Here is a 21,564-nt window from a genome sequence, read left to right on the forward strand (position 1 = left end):
TAGTCGAGCAATCATTCAGTACTGCAATTCATGAATGAATTGTATCGAATGGTATAAAACAAACACTGTTGGCAGTTTAGTAGCCATGTCCATGGACTGACAGATAAAAGAATTCTACCAGGGGTAAAACCGTATGCGCTGAATGCGTTTTATATTCGCCTTCAGGCAGGGTTGTCGATTTCATCGAGCACTGCTAGCTGTTTTTTTCAACGGGACCAAAAATTCAAAATAAGCTCAATTGAAGCCTTAAAAAGTCGAAACACACTTTTAAGGGCCTGAAAATGGCCGAAAGCGTTTCTGAAGTGGACTCATTTTGAGCCGAAAAACGCTTCTGAGGGCAAGAAAAAGGTCGAAATGAACTGGATTTTAGCTTCAAATGGTTTAAAAAAGCTTTTAAGGGCCAGTAAATGGTTGAAAACGCTTACTAAATCCCTCACAAATCAAAACAAACTTGAAATAAAGTCAAAATAGCCGAAAAACATTTCAAATGACCAAAAAAAGTCAAAATAAATACAATTTAAGTCTCGAATGGCTGAAAAACGCATGAAAAGGTCAGTAAACGACCGAAAGATGGTTTTTGAAGACCAGAACCTATTAAATGTTTGTAAATTAAGCCTAAAATAACAAAAAAACCTTTCCGAAGGCCGAAAAATAATAGTAAAAAATCTCGATAATAAGAGAAAAAAAATAATTGTAACACCAGTGCTTGAAAATGTCATATTCATTATATTTGGTTTTTCAAAAAAGGAAACATTAGTTTTCTGAAATCTCTTCTATAAAGTGAGAATGATTTGGTTCAAAAGTTTACGATTTGTGAATGATCATTGAAGCCCAATAAGGTTTTCAAGGTCTTTTGGAAAGTTGTTCAGTATACCAAATACTGTCGTATAATGTTACCAGATTATCCACGCATGGCACCGCAAAGATGGTATCACTGTCAACTGAAATTTTGGCGATTTTGCATTTGGCTAAGTTGTAGAGATCAGTTCTGGGTTATGCCGCAGTAGTCTTCGCTGAAAGAAGTTCGAAACAGCAGTGTTTCACTACCTAAGTTAAATAATGTCATTTGATTTTATCAGATAAAGGGGAAGGGTCTCAAAACACCATATAAAAAATCATGCATCCAAAAACCTGCATAAGGGTCCGCAAATGGTAAAAAACGCTTTTGAAGGCTAAGATAATGTCCAAAAACCCTTTTGCAGGCCCTCAAAAAATTAAAATGAATCTAAATTGAGCTCAAAACAGCTCGGAAACCAGTGTTGCCAATCCCACACTCGTGTGGTCTAATTTTCACGCACACGCGTACTCATTATGACGAACACGCTAGCATAAGCATCCCTTTCGAACTCCCGCTCTTATTTATTCATGCACTGCGCCGAGTTTTTGCGAGTGTATATTCAACGTCGTAGCTCTCGTTCGTCATTGCGGCCAGAGCTACTGAAACCGATCTCTCGCGAAAGCTCGCACACCCGCCCGTAAGTAGAATCGAGGGCGAAGATGAAGGACAAAAGAAAAAGTGATGCAACATCTGTCTCCCAGTGCACCACTAGCCCTCACGGGCAGCTGATTACTCACGAGTTATTTGACTCGCAAGTAAGCTATACAGGAAAACGATATGAGACTGTACGTTCGCGAGTGTGTAGGTAGCAGAATGTCTGCACACAGTATCGGCGGCTGTTTGTCCTACGCTTGCGTGAGCGGCGTACGCGTTAAATGCTATGCTTCTCATACACTCTGACGTTTGGCAAAATTGCCAAAAACGCTTTTCAGCACAAGAAAACAATCAAAATAACCTCAATTTAAGCCTCAATGGATCATAAAATGCTAATAAAATGACCAGAAAATGGCTGAAAAGCCCTTAAAGAATCAATAGGAACTTAAATCGAGTTCGAAATACCTGAAAAACTTTTCAAACGACCAGAAAAAGGTCAAAATAAACTTAATTTAAGTTCCAAAAGGCTAAAAACGCTTTTGAAGGCCAGAAAACAATCAAAAACATTAATGAAGGCCAGAGAAAAGTCGGATATCGCTTCTGAAAGCTACTGAAGGGGTGAAATGGACTCATATTGAGTCTTTAACGGCCAGAAAACGCTTCTAAGAGTAAAAATATGCCCCAGAAATGCTTCTGAAGACCAGAAAATAGTTCAAAACCCTTTCTGAAGGCCAGAATAATGGTCAAAAAATGCTGCTGAAAGCCATGAAAAGTCAAAATAATCTTAAATTAACCTTAAAAGGTGGACAAACGCCGCTTCTAAGGGCTTGAAAATGGTTAGAAACTCTTCTGAAGGCCAAAAAAGGCTTATTCTCCCTCGAAAAACTCAAATGAACTGAAATTATACACAAAATAGTCGATAACACTTTCTAAAGGCCAGAAAAAGGCCAAAATAAACTCAGTTTAAGCTTTAAAATGGCTGAAAACGCTTCTAAAGGCCAGAAGACGGCCGAAAAACGGGTTTTTGAAGGCCTGAATTGATGCAATGTACTGCTCATTCTTTGCTGTTTCTAGTGATGATGTTATGAACTCAGCATTCGGGCGAATCACTTGCGTTCATGTTCGTGGTATTCTTTACACTCATTCATTCTCGACAATAGTGAATGAAGTCCAATGTGAATCATTCATTCATTTTAAACTGCCGACAACGGCAAACGAAATTACAATAAACGTAATCTTTGTTCCGAAGTTTTTATTAATTTATTAATTAATTTCCTTCAACCAGGTTTTGGTTGATTTTAAAAAGTAGGCAGTTTAAAAAACTGAACTTTGAGTCTTAAAATATCAGCCAAGAGCAAGAAAATTGAGTTAGTCGAGCAATCATTCAGCACTGCAATTATTGAATAAATTTTGTTTGAATGCTAGAAAACTAAGAAAGACAAACACTGTCAGCAGCTCAGTAGTCATGTCCATGGGCTGACAGATATAAAAGTTCTACCAGGGGTAAGACTGTACGCGCTGAATGCGTTTTATATTCGTCTTCATGCAAGGCTGTCAATTTTTTCGAGGACTGCTAGCTGGACCGAACGTTTTCTGGACTCATAATGGATTATGGAGCTGAAGCTCCCTTAAATATTTATTTTTTCATTGCTATCAAAAATTTGGGACTTTTGCTTTCCGTTTTGCTGGAAACGATTTGATCTGTTGATGGAAACATTTTTCCCATCTGGAGCAAGCAGTGCTTTTAGCGATGAGTCGTTATTAAAGTGACTCAACTCAAGCTTCCTAGTCGTTGGAGTCAAGTTGGAGTTGGAGACCTCAAGGCTAGTGGGCGAGAATAATAAATGGAGTCTTTAACGTGGGTTAATGGAATTACTAGGTTTCCGTAGAACAGCACTGCTTTTCCTAGCTGGCGACGAGGAGTAGAGACGTTTTTCTGCCTGCCGTCGGCTCACTACGAAGATGAGTTTTTGTGTCCTTTATCGTGGCCTCCCACAGACCGCCAAAATTTGCAGCCCGTGGTATAGTAAATCATTTTATACTCTCCGTTGTAAGTCTAATTGCGCGCTATTTCGCTACGATTAGCAAACAATTCAAATAGGCTATGAAACTCAAACTAACTAATGTTTATTTGAGCGGCTTAGTGAAACTCAGCTGAAAATAATTGCGTTATCAAACAATCAGGGAAATGCAACGTCTGGTACAAAGCGTCTAAAAGCAGGTGTGAAAAATGCTGTGGTCAAATATGTCACTACCACAAGTACTGCCGAGGAAAACAAGTTGTTTTCCTTTTACTAAGTGCTTAATTTCTTTCCAATAGGAATTCGAATGAACCATTTTTATGTTGGTGTACTTTAATAGCAATCAGCCCTCGTCCATGTCTTCAATAAATTTGTGCAACATGTTGAATACTACTTTTTCATTAAATAAAGAAGTTCGTGTCTTCAACAACGTTGTTTAGCAAGTCAAATACTTTTAAGCAAAAGTTGTTAAGCATTGTCGGATTAGTTACTGCTTATGCGACAGATATGGCTACTACATATATTTTGATAAAGTCTTGGTCTTCAACAAAGTTGTTTGCTCTGTCAAATACTGTCGTATGACGTTACCATATCCAAGTGGTACCGCACAGTGATCATTAATAATCTCAAACGATTGTCAATGATCACTGATATATTTCAATTATCGACCTTCGAGAATAAATGCTGTTTCATCGAAATTGAAATGATTTATCTTGAATTGCAGTATTATTTCTTCACCAGAGTCGGTAAAAAAACCTAATATGCAATCTTAGGATTAGTTCAAACAACAAAATTTAACAAATTTAAAACTAAATCGTTCGTTCACTCGCTTGCGTCTAATTTCCTTCCGAACTGTACTGAGACTACAGTTTGCTCACCACAAATCTCGACGTCAATTTTCACAGTTGTTCCTTTTTCAATCGGGTAATTGTAAATTAATATGCAGTGATAGTAGCGTGAGAGGTGCAGAGAAGAAACTCTAGAGCAAAAAGTAAAAGCAAAAAAAAAAGTTTCCACTGCGATACTAGCTATGTTTTCTTAAATTAAAAATAAATTAGCGATGAATAAACTCATAAACTGCAAATAATAAAAGAAGAACAAAACAAAAAAAAGGAAACAAATCAATACACCGGAATTATTCCCGCCCTTGAAGAGATAATAATAAAATCATGCAACCATACAAAAAAGACGAAGGTGAGATTTTTTACTGTATATGTAGTCACGTTAGAAATTGAAGCAAAACAAGAATTAATGAGGAAGACGAAAAAAAAACAACCAGTAGGATCAACAAACACGTTAAACGTAAATATCATGAGAGTAGAGATTTTTTTCGAGAAAAAAAACCGACATGTTGGACCAAATGATTTATATACGAGCTAAAAACTGATGAAAAAAACCCACAACAAATTTATCAAAGGAACAACCATCTACACTCACACACTCTGTTCTCAATAGATAGGTAATCCAAATAGAGGAAGTCCACAAAAAAGGAAAGTAACTTACTGCTACTGCTAGTGCTACTACTACTACTAGTTAGTTGGTAGCACGTTATATTGGTGTTTCATTTAAAGTCTACTCAACTTAAGAAAAAAAAGTTGCCATTTGTGTCATGAATCCGACACAAAATAGCAAAATAGCCTAGCTAGCACACTTAATATTTGTTATAAAGCTATACAAATCCTACATACGTACAAGTTAGTAAGCGAAAGCGTTTTTGTTATAGGCAACTTTTGTGAAACATAAATCCATAGCAAAAAAAAAAAAGATGTCCAATTGTGTACAGAGCTCTGCTGATTTGTTGACAGATAGCCAAATTTAGAAAATCTAGTTGTAAAGAAATTTCCAAACTACTCTACACACACGCAAAAAAAACATTACAGTTTAACAGTATGTGTACGTGTCGCCTTTAACTGTCAAATGCAATACAAATTCGCTGTGTCGCTCCTTCTAAGTATACTACTGATACACCCGCGCGCAATTTCCTACCAAAAAAAAACAACCACAAAATTTCAAAACTCGATTCCGATCGGGGCATCAACATCCCCCCCCGCCCCTCCGTTCCGATATAGATGTATCTGTGACGAATCTCGCACTCTTTCTATCTCTCGCTGTAACTGTACAACCCGTTCATACCTATACATGTTTACTGCCTGTATCGAGGGATTTCCATGGTGAAAAAAAACGAGAACATTAGTTGTCTAGTTAGTAATATTTTCTTGAAAACAGAAAATGAATTTCCGACGACCAATCAAACTTTTTTCCTTACAAATCAAATACCCACACAAACACACATACAAATGCAGTTTACCTGACAAGTATTAACATTTTTTCCTACTTGTTGATGAATTAAGATCGTAACTCGGTTCGTTAGTATGTTAAAATTTTACTTCCGTTGTATTAGTGAGAATAGAAAATAAACAAAAAAAATGTTAGAAAAAAAAACTAATCAAACCAAGAAGAGAACAAAACAACAGAGCACAACACTTTTTTACCTATACATTTCCTATACATATATTCGAATGATAAATGGTATGTTACGCCGACAATGACGACGACAATTCTTGTTAAGCAGAGCACACTCACTTTGATGATCGGTCACTTTCCACAGATTTGTCTCCTTCCGGTTTGGGCCCTCTCTCGTGCACTTGTGCGAGTTTAACTAACACTTCAGATTCAGACTAACCTAGATCAATTGTGAGCTGTGTTTTGGCGGTGATTTTCTCAACAACACGGCACTCGCTGCTGCTGAGCTGAGAATAACCTAGCTAGCCAGTTAGTTAGTTGAAAGAATGACGACTACTTTGATGAGGAAAAGAGTATCCTAAAAAATATGTAATAATAATAATAAAATAGGCAATATGTAGCAAAAAAAACCGGGGTCGAACAACTACTATTAAAAGGGTGTCGTTTGTAAAGGGTGCGCGTCATTGTTAAATTAAAGAAAAGAAACAAAAAAGATTAGCAAAAAAATGCGGGTCGTTTTATTTACCTTAAGTTCAGTTTGTGTGATTTTTTAAACGGAAAAATACAGCAACGCAGAATATCTCAGTCTTCTACACCAAAAACAAAAAAAAAATCCCAGCTCATATCTAGGTCGTCGGTCGAGTCCGAGTGTCAGAGTGTTCGGTCTGCCTCCTCTGTGCCGGTCTGTGTTAGTAGTTTACCTCTCTCGAACGCTGTGGTCAAAATATAGACACTCACAAAAACAAATCGGTAATTATAAAATTGCAATTTTTTTCTTCACGAAACCCGTGAATTTCTTGTTGTTTAACTTTTTTTTTCGTTGACTTCATATGTACATATATACATACATATTTGCATATATTTAATCAGCCTAGTTCTTCTTCTTTTATGTGCCTGCTCTGCTACGAACTAAAAAAAAACGCAAACAAACTTTTTTTGAGTTTTGCTTCTTTACTTCACCGCTGTTTGGATATTTTTTGTGCGGCATGTTCTGGTTCTGTTTTGTTTGTATGTTTGTTTTTTGTTCCTGTAATTGAAGTGCTTTCTCAAGTAAAAAATTAAGTTTTATTACATTCTTATTGTGGTTTTGATGACCAATTTTGGTCACTAGAACCTTTATAAGTGCGTGATAAAACTTAAAACTTATCCTGATTTGTTTTGAGGTTGATGTTTTCGAACATATAATCGGCCCTTTTTAGCGCTATCATCATCATCATCATCATGTGACCTTCTCTATGACCAATTTACGAACTATAAACAATAAATTTGTAATAGTAATTGAGTGCTGCTACATGCTGTAAAGAAGTTCTATCACAATTTGTTAGGTCTCACCAAACATGTTCAGTTATTTTTCGATAACTGACAGTTTTTTTAACAAATCTATTAGAAATTTGAAGTGTGGGAATCACGGCCAAATCGTTGTTAAATCGGACAGTTTGATGAAACAATTATATTAGATCTTATGAAAATGTTTTTTTTTTCGGGAAACAGCGCCCTTTTTCCGGCAAAACACTAAGCATTTTCATTTCTGCGTAATTCCTAGAGTACAGTACCTAACCAAACGTGTAGAGAAGAAACCCACTGGAGTTTCATGAACATGAAGTGAAAATTAGCCTAAAACTATTGAAGTCGCTCTTGTTTTCGCGAGAATGATGAAAAAAAAAACAAAATAAAATATATCGTGATTAAAGGATACAGTTTGAGAGAACTTAACAAAAAGAGAAACAGTAAATTGATTGAGGCAGAAAGAACGAGAGAAAGAAAGAGGATTAACGATAAAAAAAAGAGAACGAACGAAAGAGAAGATTAGAAGAACGAGAAAGAAATAGAAACAGAAAACTAATAAGTAGAGCAAAATCCAAAGAGAGAAGACGACTGAGAGAGAGAAAGTAAGAGGATAAGGAATAACGAGAAAGAATAGACGACGAACGAGACCAGAATAGAGAATAGACGAATAAGAAAGAGAGAGAAAAGGTGACGCAAACCAAAAAAAAAACTGGGAGAAGAAGAGCTGGAACCAGCGAAATAGAAAAAAGAAATGGGAAAGAATGTAATGGACTGGAGAAGGAATGGAAGAATGAGAGGAATGAGATGAGATGAGAAAGAGGAGGAATAGATAGATAGAGAGAAAGAGAAATCAGCGAGAATGAGTTAAAAAAAAGGGTAAGGGTAAGAAAAGATTAAGAATGAGAAGGAACAAGAAAAACGAGTAAGAAAGGTAGAGAAATAACTAGTCACTAGTAAAGAAAGTAACTAGTAAAGAGTGGGTGATGGACAGGTGAAGAAAAACAAGAGAAAAACGGGACGAAAGGACGAAGAAGTATCACATTCACAAAGAATGAGAAGGAACAAGAGAGGAAGATAGAGCAATATAATTGAGACAATGCGGTTAGAGAGAGAGAGACAGCTCCAATAAGAAAGAGAGGAAGAAAAAGCAAAAACCAAAGGAAGAGAACCAAAGGGAGAAAGTGAGAGAATAAAGAGAGACAAAGACAGCGAATATCGAATGATGATGACGAAAGAAAAAGGAAAAACGAGAAAAAGAGAAAAGAAAGTAAGAAGTGAAGTAAATGAAAAACTACAAGTTATACAGCCCTATGGGTTGTACGAAAGGGTGACGTAGGACTATATCAGATCATTAGATCAAAGACTAATGTAAACTGCATTTCTGGCATATGTATGTTTATAAGAATCTGTGAGTGCATTGTTTAAGTGAATGTTTAAAAGAGAAGAGCTAAATATTTAGATTCAATTCTTCATTGAACGCAATGGTGGCTTTGAAAATACGTGAACGGGGGATCATAAGTACAAGGCCTGCAACCATTGAGACATACAGGTTTCTTTTAAATACCACTTGTGTGCATCATAAAGGTTGAATAAAATAGTAATGAATGACTAGCCCACAGATTTTTTGATTTTGATTTGCATTAAATATGATTTTGCATTAAATATGATTATGCCTAGCTTGGCATGTTTTAATAATCTTACTTTAACTCGCTTGTAGCCTTTAAAAGGGCCATTGGTTACAAATAACATTAAAGCCAAAGCACGTTCATCGCAAATTTGACGCGCCATTCGAATGTCCTTCTCTTTTGACATGAATGGCAACAGGCACGTAAGTTAGCGGCGTCGATTCACTGCCTTTAACTCCGAGAAGGTTTTACTAGTTTATTTTCACAGCTTACCGCTTGTTAAATAGCAGAAAATATGGTACATACGCAAAGATTCTTAATTAGTTCTCGAGTTATGAGGAAATTTGTATTCCATCTGCATGGGAGCCCCCCCTCTTAGAAGGAGAAGGGGTCTCAGTACACCATGGAAAAAATCGTGCCTTCTAAAACGCCCACATGCCAAATTAGGTTCAATTTGCTTAATAAGTTCTCGAGTTTTGAGAAAATTTGTGTTTCATTTGTATAGGAGCCCCCTCTTACGCCCTCCATATAATTGCTCTCTTACCCCGTCCATAAAATTGCTGGTAAAATTGCATTTTATCTATCCAACGACACATAAATTGTTCAGTTTCGTTCAGCAGTTTAGTAGTTATTACCATTTGAAATCTTTCATTCAAACGTTACACTTCTATTTTCATTTTCACAAAGTGCTGCCCAGTCCCAGTATAGTAAATAAAGACGTAGTCCTACGCCAAAAGAATGTAAGAACATGCAAGATAGAGATAAAAAAATTATTAAGTTAAAAATTTATTCAAAAATTTAAATTTATAAAATTTATTCATACACTGCGGGAAAAATGGGTGAGTAGGAAGGACATCAAAGAAGAGTAGGGGAATAAGATAAAATACAGAACAGAAGAACCAAAAGAGGAGACAGAGAAAGAGAATGAAATAAAAATAAACTGATGAACGGAAATCGAAAAAATCAAGAAAAGTGATATAGAAATAGGAAACGACGAACTCTATCAATAAAAAGAGAGCAAAAAAGGGCGAACGAGAGAAGAAGAACAAGAGCTCAGAGAGAAAAAGAGACACAAAATGAGACAGAAAAAAGAAAAAAGTAGGCAAAAAACCAAAAGAAAACAGGAATTAAAAATATATATAAGAAGAAACAAAGAACAAAGCAAAAAGAACTAATAATGTGAAAAAGTAAAAGAATGCGGTAAAAATAGAAGAATAAGAAAACAGAAAAATGCAAAAAAACAAATGAATGAAAGAGAAAAGGAGAGAGAGTACGACATAGAGAAAAGAGGGGAAACCGAGTAACTAAGAGAGATGGAAAACGAAAACAAGAACTAAGAAAGGAAGCCGGAACCAGAGAACGAGAGGCGCAAAACAAGAAAGGAAGAAGAAAGACTGCAAGAACCAAAGAAAGAGAGAAGTACAATGAGAAAAATAGAGGAACGAGATATGGAGGAATGTGAAAGAAGAAGAAAGAGAGGAAGAATGATAAAGTGAACTAGTAAGAGAAAAGCTAGAAAAAAGAAATTTGAAGAGTGAATGAGGAAGAGAGTCAACACCAAAAAGAGACGAGACACGCTAAAAAACAAACGAGGAAACAAGAAAGAAGGAACAACCAGAGAAAAATCCTGAACCAGAAAAGAGAAAGGGGAGAAAAGAAGAGTGAGGAAAAATGAATGGATGATGTGGAAGAACGTGTTAGATGAGAGAGAGAGAGAGAGAGAATTGACATGGCTAAAAATGGCAAACAATAGACGCACAAACCATTCGGGACGAGTAATGTAATATTTTAACTAATAATTCAATGAATTTTAAAATTATATTACTCATTTTACAAACACTCAATTCGTGAGTCATTCTATCGTAAAAAAAATGGAAAAAACAATTTTAATTTTCGAACCGTGACTGTCTTTCAGCTAAATACAAATTTACACTTTCGGTAACTAAACATATATTGTTTCAACCTAGTGCACCAATTTGTATCACGCATTTTTATAAAGGTTGCTTAACATGCTACACCTCCCCTCTTTCGGTGGAATGGTGGAACTCTTCACATACAGGTGATATTCATGTTAGTTTTTTCTTTTATTTTTTTGCATTCCGTAAAGCTGACCAAATAACAAAATCCATATTTTACCACAATTTGAAAGTTACGTTGGCAAAAATAAGATACCGTTCAGTCTTGATTATTCATGTTTTTAGATTCGATCAACCGGCAGAAAAAAAAATAAATTGATTCATTTTAACGTAAATATCATAGTTTCCACGCTAAACGATAATCCTACCTTGACAATTATCTGAACTCAGTTCACAAAAAGAAAGTATAAAATGCCAAAAGTATATTTTTTATGAGTTTTTAATCTTCAAAACAATATTGTTGCTCGAAATTAAAAAAATTGTTTTTTTTTTCACTATAGTCACTTTAACAGCTTGGGTCATTCGCGACTTTCTGCGGGGTTGGGATTTGAAGCCGGGTCCTCGGCGTGAGTGGTGTGAATGCTAACCACTACTCCGGGATCGACCCCCCTCAGAGATTTTTGTTTTTAGAAAAGCCGGACATTGTCATTGATAATATGTTTTGTGAATTTTAAAATTACACGCAACATTTAAGTAAGAAAGGTGTGATTTCAAACAAAAAGAATAAGCATACTCACTAGTAATTGAAGAAAGAAATGAAAAACAGCTCATTTGAAAATATGGAGTTTGATAAAGAAAAGTATAAGTCAAACAACGAGAAACAAAAGAAGGTAGCTCACGTTTGATTTGTTTTATGCGCAGGCTGGAAAGATATATGTAAATAGATATTTTTCTGAAAAAAAGTAAGGTTGCGGATAAAAAAATGGCCGAAAACAGCTTCGCCTTACTTTTTTTCAGGTTCTCGTTTTTCAGGCCTCTGGGACTGCCTATTCTACGTTTTCCTTGCGGATTCCAGTCGAGTGCCTTTGTGCGGATCTCGTTCCGTCCTTTCCGCAAGGCGGGTCCGATCCACACATTTTGCCACACCGCCCCCCTTTTTTGAGAATGGTGAAGCCGCTCAAAAATATATTTACAGATGTAAGAAAAGCTTTGGCGGACTCCGTAGCCGCAAGGTTACCAAGTCTGCTTTGACGAGCTAGTGGCCGTGGGTTCGAATCTTAGTAGAATCAAGCCATTCGATGTCAAGTGAGTTTATTCTCAGGCCTTCATGCTGAATTCTATATTTACCCACTGAAGCCTCTTGACAGTGCAAATGTCCCTCCTATAGTTAAGTGTACTGGTCAGAGGAATGAATCAGTCCTCGCCAGGGATGGCTATAATATGAGATATTACTGGCAGCGAGGAATGAGTGAGTAAAGTAGATCAAGCTTTGAAGGAAGGGTGAACCTCAATATACACAAGCACACATAAAATTTAATAAGCATATCGCTCATTAAATAGCGATTCTTGTAAAAAGAAATGCAGTGCGGGTCATACAGCCCGGGTGATATCACAATAGATCAACTATACTGGTCGCAGTGATGAGTCCATACAGGAAAAAAAGAAGAGTTTTTTTTGTAAATTGTTCTCGAAGCAACCGCCTCGTTTCTACATTGCGATCCGGTCCGTTCCGATAAGAAACATCCTGATCGATGTGTGTTATAGCGTACGACGTTGTATTCCGAAGTTTCTGATCGGATCCGGGTCCGAAACATAGAAATTGAAACAGATTTGATGCCGTCGAGTTTCAAGCAACTTTCTAGAACCAGAAGAAAAAAATGTAAATTTCTATTCTGTCACTATTCCTGGCTGCAGTCAATTGACACGTTGGGCAGGAATTCCAACGCAGGCAGTGTGACTTTTTCGTACGTTAATACACAATGCATGATCACTATTGGAGAATCGACCAAGGTGTACGTGTGTTTTTAATTTAGCCCTCGGATCGGTAGTTTCTACCATAGTTTTTCTTTCTTTTTCTTTCTATAGAAGCATTTCATTGGCACAAATTTTATCTTCAAACTACGCCGTATCCTGTCAGTTGCAGTTAGATAACCTTAATTTAATTTCTTGTGAATAATGTAGCACTGAGAGTAACACAAGCATCCCCCTTTCCTGTACTAAGGAGGGGTTCAAAGTTCTATCAAAACATGTTTTCTTACCCGAGAAATACACATTTTATGTTTTAGTTTAGTAACTCTCACGTTTGGTTTAAATTTTTGTTTCATCTGTATGAGAGCCCCTACTTCCAAGAGGAAGGGGATCCCTGCATATGAATTTTCATGCCGATTAGTTCAGTAGTTTCCGAGTCTATAAGCTACATCCAGACAGACAGGCAGACGGAATTAATTTTTATATGTAGGTACTAGCTGACCCGACAAGCTTCGTATTGCCACAAATTAACCTGTGTTGTACATAAATCATGAATCTCGGATGATCTTTGTCACAATCTCGAGTTTTGCAAGCCCCCCAGTGGGCGGCGCTTCCGACGGCGGGTCACCGCGACCGTCTCGTCCTGAATGATCTAGTGTTACTATAGATAGTTTTTGTGGTCTTGTATTGACTAATGTTTTATGGAAGAGTCTCGAATTTCTCGAGTTCGATTAGTTTTTGAGTTTCGCAAAAATTTCTGTTTTATTTGTATGAGAGTCCATATTCCCCTACCGCAGGTGTGAGAGGTCTCTAACTATCGTAAAATAAATTCAAGACTCCAAAATCTCCCACATGCCAAATTTGGTTCCATTTGCTTGATTAGTTCTCAAGTTATAAGGAAATTTGAATTTCATTTGTATGGGAGCTCCCCCCCTCTTAAAGTGGGTAAATCCATAGAAAATATACCATAGAAAATATTCTTGCCTACAAAAATACCCACATGATAAATTTGGTTCCATTTGCTTGATTAGTTCTAGAGTTATGAGAAAATTTGTATTTCGTTTGTATGAGAGCCCCCCCTCTTAAAAAGGTAAGGGGTCCTAATTCATTATAGAAAAAATGGTTGCCTCCAAAAACACCCACATGCCAAATATGGTTCCATTTGCTTGATTAGTTCTCGAATTATGAGGAAATTTGTATTTCATTTGTGTAGAAGCACCCCCTCTTAAAGTTGGAAGGGGTCCCAATTCACCATAGAAAATATTTTTGTCTCCAAAATCACCCACGTGCCAAATTTGGTTCCATTTGCTTGATTAGTTCTCGAGCTATGAGGAAATTTGTATTTCGTTTGTATAGGAGCCCCCCCTCTTAAAGTTGGGAGGGATCCTAATTCACCATAGAAAATATTTTTGCCCTCGAAAACTTTCACATGCCAAATTTGGTTCCATTTGCTTGATTAATTCTCGAGTTATGAGGAAATTTGCATTTCATTTGTATAGGAGCCCCCCTTCCTAAAGTGGGGAGGGGTCCCAATTCATCATAGAAAAAAATTTTGTCTCCAAAAACACCCACGTGCCAAATTTTGTTCCATTTGCTAGATTAGTTCTCGAGTTATGAGGAAATTTGTATTTCGTTTGTATAGGAGCCCCCCTCTTGAAGTGGGGAGGAGTCCTTATTCACCATAGAAAATATTTTTGTCTCCAAAATCACCCACGTGCCAAATTTGGTTCCATTTGCTTGATTAGTTCTCGAGTTATGAGGAAATTTGTATTTCGTTTGTATAGGAGCCCCCCCTCTTAAAGTGGGGAGGGATCCTAATTCACCATAGAAAATATTCATGCCCTAGAAAACTTTCACATGCCAAATTTGGTTCCATTTGCTTGATTAATTCTCGAGTTATGAGGAAATTTGCATTTCATTTGTATAGGAGCCCCCCTTCCTAAAGTGGGGAGGGGTCCCAATTCATCATAAAAAAAATGGTTGCCTCCAAAAACACCCACATGCCAAATATGGTTCCATTTGCTTGATTAGTTCTCGAATTATGAGGAAATTTGTATTTCATTTGTGTAGAAGCACCCCCTCTTAAAGTTGGGAGGGGTCCCAATTCACCATAGAAAATATTTTTGTCTCCAAAATCACCCACGTGCCAAATTTGGTTCCATTTGCTTGATTAGTTCTCGAGTTATGAGGAAATTTGTATTTCGTTTGTATAGGAGCCCCCCCTCTTAAAGTTGGGAGGGATCCTAATTCACCATAGAAAATATTTTTGCCCTCGAAAACTTTCACATGCCAAATTTGGTTTCATTTGTTTGATTAGCTCTCGAGTTATGAGGAAATTTGTATTTTATTTGTATAGGAGCCCCCCGTCCTGAAGTGAGGAGGGGTCCGAGTTCATCATAGAAGAAAATTTTATGTCCAAAAACACCCACGTGTCAAGTTTGGTTCCATTTGCTTGATTAGTTCTCGAGTTATGAGGAAATTTGTATTTCGTTTGTATAGGAGCCCCCCCTCTTAAAGTGGGGAGGGATCCTAATTCACCATAGAAAATATTCATGCCCTAGAAAACTTTCACATGCCAAATTTGGTTCCATTTGCTTGATTAATTCTCGAGTTATGAGGAAATTTGCATTTCATTTGTATAGGAGCCCCCCTTCCTAAAGTGTGGAGGGGTCCCAATTCATCATAGAAAAAATAGTTGCCTCCAAAAACACCCACATGCCAAATATGGTTCCATTTGCTTGATTAGTTCTCGAATTATGAGGAAATTTGTATTTCATTTGTGTAGAAGCACCCCCTCTTAAAGTTGGGAGGGGTCTCAATTCACCATAGAAAATATTTTTGTCTCCAAAATCACCCACGTGCCAAATTTGGTTCCATTTGCTTGATTAGTTCTCGAGTTATGAGGAAATTTGTATTTCGTTTGTATAGGAGCCCCCCCTCTTAAAGTTGGGAGGGATCCTAATTCACCATAGAAAATATTCATGCCCTAGAAAACTTTCACATGCCAAATTTGGTTCCATTTGCTTGATTAATTCTCGAGTTATGAGGAAATTTGCATTTCATTTGTATAGGAGCCCCCCTTCCTAAAGTGGGGAGGGGTCCCAATTCATCATAGAAAAAAATTTTGTCTCCAAAAACACCCACGTGCCAAATTTTGTTCTATTTGCTTGATTAGTTCTCGAGTTATGAGGAAATTTGTATTTCGTTTGTATAGGAGCCCCCCCTCTTGAAGTGGGGAGGGGTCCTTATTCACCATAGAAAATATTCTTGCCCTCGAAAACTTTCACATGCCAAATTTTGTTCCATTTGCTTGATTAGTTCTTCAGTTATGAGGAAATTTGTAATTCATGTGTATAGGATCCCCCCCTCCTAAAACGGGGAGGGGTCCCAATTCATCATAGAAAAAATTTTTGTCTCCAAAAACACCCACATGCCAAGTTTAGTTCCATTTGCTTAATTACTTCTCGAGTTATGAGGAAAATTGTGTTTCTTTGGTACAGGAGCCCCCCCCCCCCTCTTAAAGTGGGGAAGGGTCCTAATTTACTATAGAAAATATTCTTGCCTTCGAAAACCTTCACATGCCAAATTTGGTTCCATTTGCTTAATTAGTTCTCGAGTTATGAGGAAATTTGTATGGAAGCCCCCCCCCCCTTTTAAAGAGGAGAGGAATTATAATTCCCCTTATAAAGAGGGGAGGGGTCTCAATTTACCATAGAATAAATTCTTGTCACCGTAAACACCCACATGCCAAATTTTGTTCTATTGGCTTGATTAGCTGTCGAGTTATGCAGAAATTTGTGTTTCATTTGTATGGGAGCCCCCCTCTTAACGGGGGGAGGGGTTTCTAACCATCACTAAAACCTTTCCTGGCCCCGAAAAACCTCTACATGCATACTTTCATGCCGATTGGTTCAGTAGTTTTCGATTCTATAAGGAACATACGGACAGACAGACAGACAGAAATCCTTCTTTATAGGTATAGACAGATGTTTGCCGTGAATTGGCTGCATTAGTGTGAGATTAGATTAGATTAGGTATAGATGTTTGCCATGGAAAGCTTCTTGCGTAAAAAAGGAGAAGCAGAGGGTTTCCCATGGGGGCACCTTTGGTTTGTTTATGGAATTTTCCGCTTAATGCAATTTTTTTCTCACGACCGAGTTCTGGTTTTATAGTAAGTTGCCATTATTTCTCTTCTATTCCGATATCGATCGAGAACATTAAATTGCTAATTACAATTATAAATCAAATAGCAGCCACGAAACCATAAATCTTGATAAACTGACATGATACTTCTTTATCCCGGAGAAGGGTTTTAGTAAACTTTGCTATCAATTGTCGTATTTGATTGATTTGTGGTTCGTGATAGAGCGCGTTAAGGTTTCCCCAGTTAACCGTTTTCACCACTTTGTGGTACTTATTGTTTTCTAACGGTTTGATATGTTGCTTCTAATTGAAATCTATTGGTCAAGAATTTAATTCAACGTTTTTAAAGTTTGTACGAAATTTATGGTAATTGTGTGTATTTTTGCATTCCTGTTCATGTCTAAGTTGTTACATTGTGATTAAAAATAGATGAGATTAGTATCTCATTTAACATCACTTCTTATTTAAGGCTCAATGTTTGTGTTAACGTCGTACGTGTAAGCTCATATGTGATGGACAAAAAAACTGTTCCGTATTTGTTTTCTGTTCGTAATCGTTTTCTCATCAGTGCACATTTCTGCTCGCTCGAAAGTAACATCATCAACTTTCTGTTTTAGCGCTCGAAGGCCATCCATTTCTCTTTGTGCTAGAGTAGAATTGTTCCGATTTTCTCTACCTCCATTTTACGCTTCCTTCGCTCAGTCTTGCTAAGAAAAGTCAAAGTATCACATACAGAACCAATGTTTTTCTCTTTCTTTTTTCGTTCCCCACCAAAACCCGTACGCTCCAAAAAACCGTAGGTTGATCGCCGATATGGAAATATACGGCCGTTGTTGCATGCAAATAATGATCCTTCCAAAACCTCAATAACCTCCTCCACTAGTACTACTACTACTACTGTTGCTACTACCACCACTACCACTAGTTCTACCACCACCTCTTCTGCCAATACTAACAACAACAACAGCAACGTCACCACCACAATCACCTCGAGCTCAGTGTCGCCGGAGCCGCTGCCCGGAACAAAGAGCTACATTCCAGTGTACGCACCGAGCTCGTACGAACGGTCTATGTTTAGCGATCCAGCGAAGAAAGAACCAACGCCCGAGCGGCGCCAACCAACGCCGGCCGCCCGGTCGGTAACGCCGGCCGCCCGGTCGGTAACGCCGACTTCCACCGTCAGCGGCAGCAGCAGCCACCATCGCAAATCGGTCAGCTTCGATCTGGACGAATCGGGTGCGGGCGAGGAGCACCGACGGTTTGCGACGACGGGTACTTTCGAACGGGATGCCAATAATAATCAGCACCAGTTGAAGGGAATTCTCCGAAGTGGAAGTCCGACCGCTTCGAGCAGTCGCAGTCGCAGTACGACCCCGGAAGATGCCCGGTACGTGCGAAGTGAAATCGTGGATGATGTTCTTGTCAGTGAGGAGGAAGAGGAGGAATCGTTGAGTGAGGAGGAGTTCGATAGTCAGGAGGGAAGTGAAATTGAGATGGAGAATCCATTCAGGAAGGACTTTTTACGGGGTGAGGTTGATGTTTATAAAGAGGAAGAGTTTGTGCCACGGAGGACGTCACCTCCGAAGACGAACCGGCCTTTGTCGCGGGAACTGAAGAAGGCGGAGATTGTGCCAAACGTAGGCATTCGGAACATGCAGGACGAGCTGGGTCAGGGCGACTTCGTTGAGTATGAACACGACGTCCGAACGAATACGATCCGCGAGGTGCGGAGTAGTTCGACGCAAAACTTAACCAGCCGCAGCATGGAACGTTTGCCGAGCTACGAAAAGATTGAACTGATAGCGGCCAAATTCGACGTTCTGCCGTCGAAAAAGAGGGCAGAATTTATTCACGAAAATTTCAAGCAAAATACGCTGGTGCCAGAGGAAACCCATCGCCAGGTGCTGCTGGAGGAGAATCGAATCCGCAACGAAATGCTTTCTCGAACGCAAACAAACCCGTTCCTGGATGCGGGTTACGACCAGGAACCGCCGCAGCACCACTCACCCTCACCTGTGCCAGCACCAATGATGCAGCACTGGTCCGGATCGACTCCTCAAATCTACCCACCGATTCAGGTGCTCCCCGTTCACTACACGAAACTGCCGACTCCTCAGCACACGGTTTACACGTACACGCAAGCCGGACCTCACTATCACCATTATCAACAGCAACAACAACCTCATCACCATCAGCATCAGCATCCGTATGGCTACAGTTATATGGTGAGTGACCATCATCCACAATCACCACCACCACCACCACCACCACCTTCCTCGTTACCACCGCAGTACATTTCGTCGGTTCATGGTTCAACGACCGGTTACTACGCACAAGCACTACCACCGCCACCACCACAAGCGCACTTCATGCCGGTGTCGTCGGTTTCCCAACAGCAGCCACAATTACCGATGACGACGGTTCTGCTTGCAACACCACCAATAGGCGGTCCTCAACCGCCGTCGTCGTCGCATCGTCCTCTTCATTCCAGTACTTTTAGTGTCAGTAGCAATAGTCACCACAATAATAACAATTACACATCACCATCTGCAAACATCAGTAGCAGTAACAATAACAATGATAGTGCTAGTAGTTTAGAAAACGATCATTTTGTTCATCAACAACAAGGTCATCATCATCATCATCATGTTGGGTACTATCAGCAGCAAGAACAACAGCGACAACAATGGGAGCACCATGTTAGTAACCACCACCATAGTAATGGGAACGGGACTAGCTTCGCTAGTTCTAGTAGTAGTGAACAACAACAGCATTCAACGACTAAATCGTTTGGCAGTACTGCCTTTTAATTAGTTGTGATTGGGTGTAACTAAAATTTGAATTTAAAAAAAACAATCGGTACTAGCTTGAACAGGCAAGTTTTGATGCAACGTGACGAGCGGATTGAAGATGGGATTAAACTGCGCTTCCGGAAGGTTATGACACGCTCCTCCTAATTTTCTACGATTAATTTGGAAAGGAGTGCGAAAATTTCATGGTTCTGATAAGACAGCTCAATATGTTAGTATCCTTATTTTTTCTGTTTTTTTTAGTTTCAGCTGAAATTGTACTATATAAAACAGACAGATAATGTTAATAAATAACAATATGAACATATTTGAGTTTAGTCGGTTTTCGTTCTCTATGCAAGGAACATAGAAAAAGTACAAAACTGATTGGTTTCGGTTCATAAAAGTCAGATTAAAACTTTCAAGCGGTAACCGAGAAAATAAGGCGCAAAATCGTCAAAAAATCTGCGATCTACTGGGGTTGGGGGAGAAGTTTGGTACGAATCCCGTTATGGCTTGGCTCGTTCCGCGGCTTCCAACGTTATCCAGCTTTTTGAGATGTATTACTGAAATGTCAAAAATGCCGTTCAAATATTACGAACACGTCTGCCACCATGACTCGTAAAAAGCTGGATAGTTTAACAGCTTTCATTTGATTGTAAGAATTAAGTTTTTATGTGGTACCACTACCATTAGATTAATTTTATAAAAACTAGGAAAAATTTCATTTTTCGATTTTTTATAAAATCGGGATTTTCGATGGCGAACTAGACACGTTTGTCTCAGGACGGCCTTCACGCATAGCAACAAATCGGTCCATCGGTATTTAATGATTTCGAACGGGTCGTATAAGTTGATTGCACAAAATCTTCGTTGCCGGTAAACTGATTACCTGTTTCGTGATGGCCTCGTAACCAAACACGGTGTCCTCAAATCCTATGCGCGGTGGATACGGTATGTATGTATGTATGTATGGGGGTAGCCACCATCACCTCAAGGGTTTCCCATTGTATGCAAGTAGAATTACTGCAGAATCGAATTTATCTACCCAGCAACTTTCATGTCAATGCTGTTCGTGAAGGACCAAAAGGGGTTGGGTGGATCTATAAGCAATGTCGCTTATATGATTCCACGGGAATATAAGACATTCCTTCCAGCATAGACCTCCGGTTTCTAGATACATAACTTCGCCGTGCAAACTTATCTTGCGTGATGATTTGTGTGCTAGAAGGGCGCGTCAAAATCCTCTCCGACCTTATATGACTTGGGCTGGTTACAGTCTTCGATTCATTTGGTACCCTGATGCTCCCTCCCCTCCCTTTTAATGATGTATACGTAAATGTAATAAATAATGAGTAATATGCATATATAATATAAGTAAAGAATATCTATTATAGTGGCAATGATTCTACACTTGTTTATGTATTGCAGTCATCTACTAATTATTAAACTATATTTTAAAAGTGCATCCAATTGTATAAACTGTACACTGTATTATTAACCGAGTCAGCCACCCGATAGGCCATTAATCTGCGACTGTGTAAGCAGGGTGGCCACAGACTCGGGAAAAGCGGGAAATGCGGGAAAAAGTCGGGAATTGGAACCTGTCGGGCAAAATGCGGGAAAAAGTCGGGAATTTGGTGAAAATTGCTATAAATCGGGAATTCATTAATTTACGTAAAGATGTTCAAGTTGAACACCTTGATAGAATCTGGGAGACATGTCGACACCCCTACAATTCTGAAACACATGAATCTTTAGACCTCAAACGAAATCTTCGTACCAGGAATTTTCTCCACCTGCAAAGACAAACTGAAAACCGTCTGTAACTGTGAGCGTATGGCACTCTCTGTATCAGCTTTTTCGTAATAGTGGTGTGTGGAGGGTACAGCCTTCCAGTTGGTTTCAAGGAACGTCGCTGGACTTGATCCCTTTGTTCTGCTGAACAACAAGCCAACGGATGAACACATCAGAAATTAA

At 38.6% G+C, this 21,564-nt stretch overlaps 1 protein-coding gene across 16 annotated transcripts in view; it reads left to right on the plus strand.

Annotated features, from left to right (window-relative positions):
- The window catches only part of LOC128733175 (protein lap4-like), a 218,248-nt gene that overhangs the window by 162,303 nt on the left and 34,381 nt on the right, over positions 1–21,564 (plus strand). For 15 of the 16 annotated variants that reach the window (XM_053826831.1, XM_053826830.1, XM_053826839.1 and 12 more), the window contains one exon: positions 17,596–19,020. The exons of the other annotated variant lie outside the window; for it this stretch is intronic. In XM_053826831.1, coding sequence (XP_053682806.1) covers positions 17,596–19,020 — 1,425 coding nt within the window. The remainder of the gene's footprint in view (positions 1–17,595; positions 19,021–21,564) is intronic. 16 annotated transcript variants of the gene reach the window in all.

The sequence above is a fragment of the Sabethes cyaneus genome, chromosome 1 (genome assembly GCF_943734655.1).
Source record: "Sabethes cyaneus chromosome 1, idSabCyanKW18_F2, whole genome shotgun sequence".
Classification (NCBI taxonomy): Eukaryota; Metazoa; Arthropoda; class Insecta; order Diptera; family Culicidae; genus Sabethes; species Sabethes cyaneus.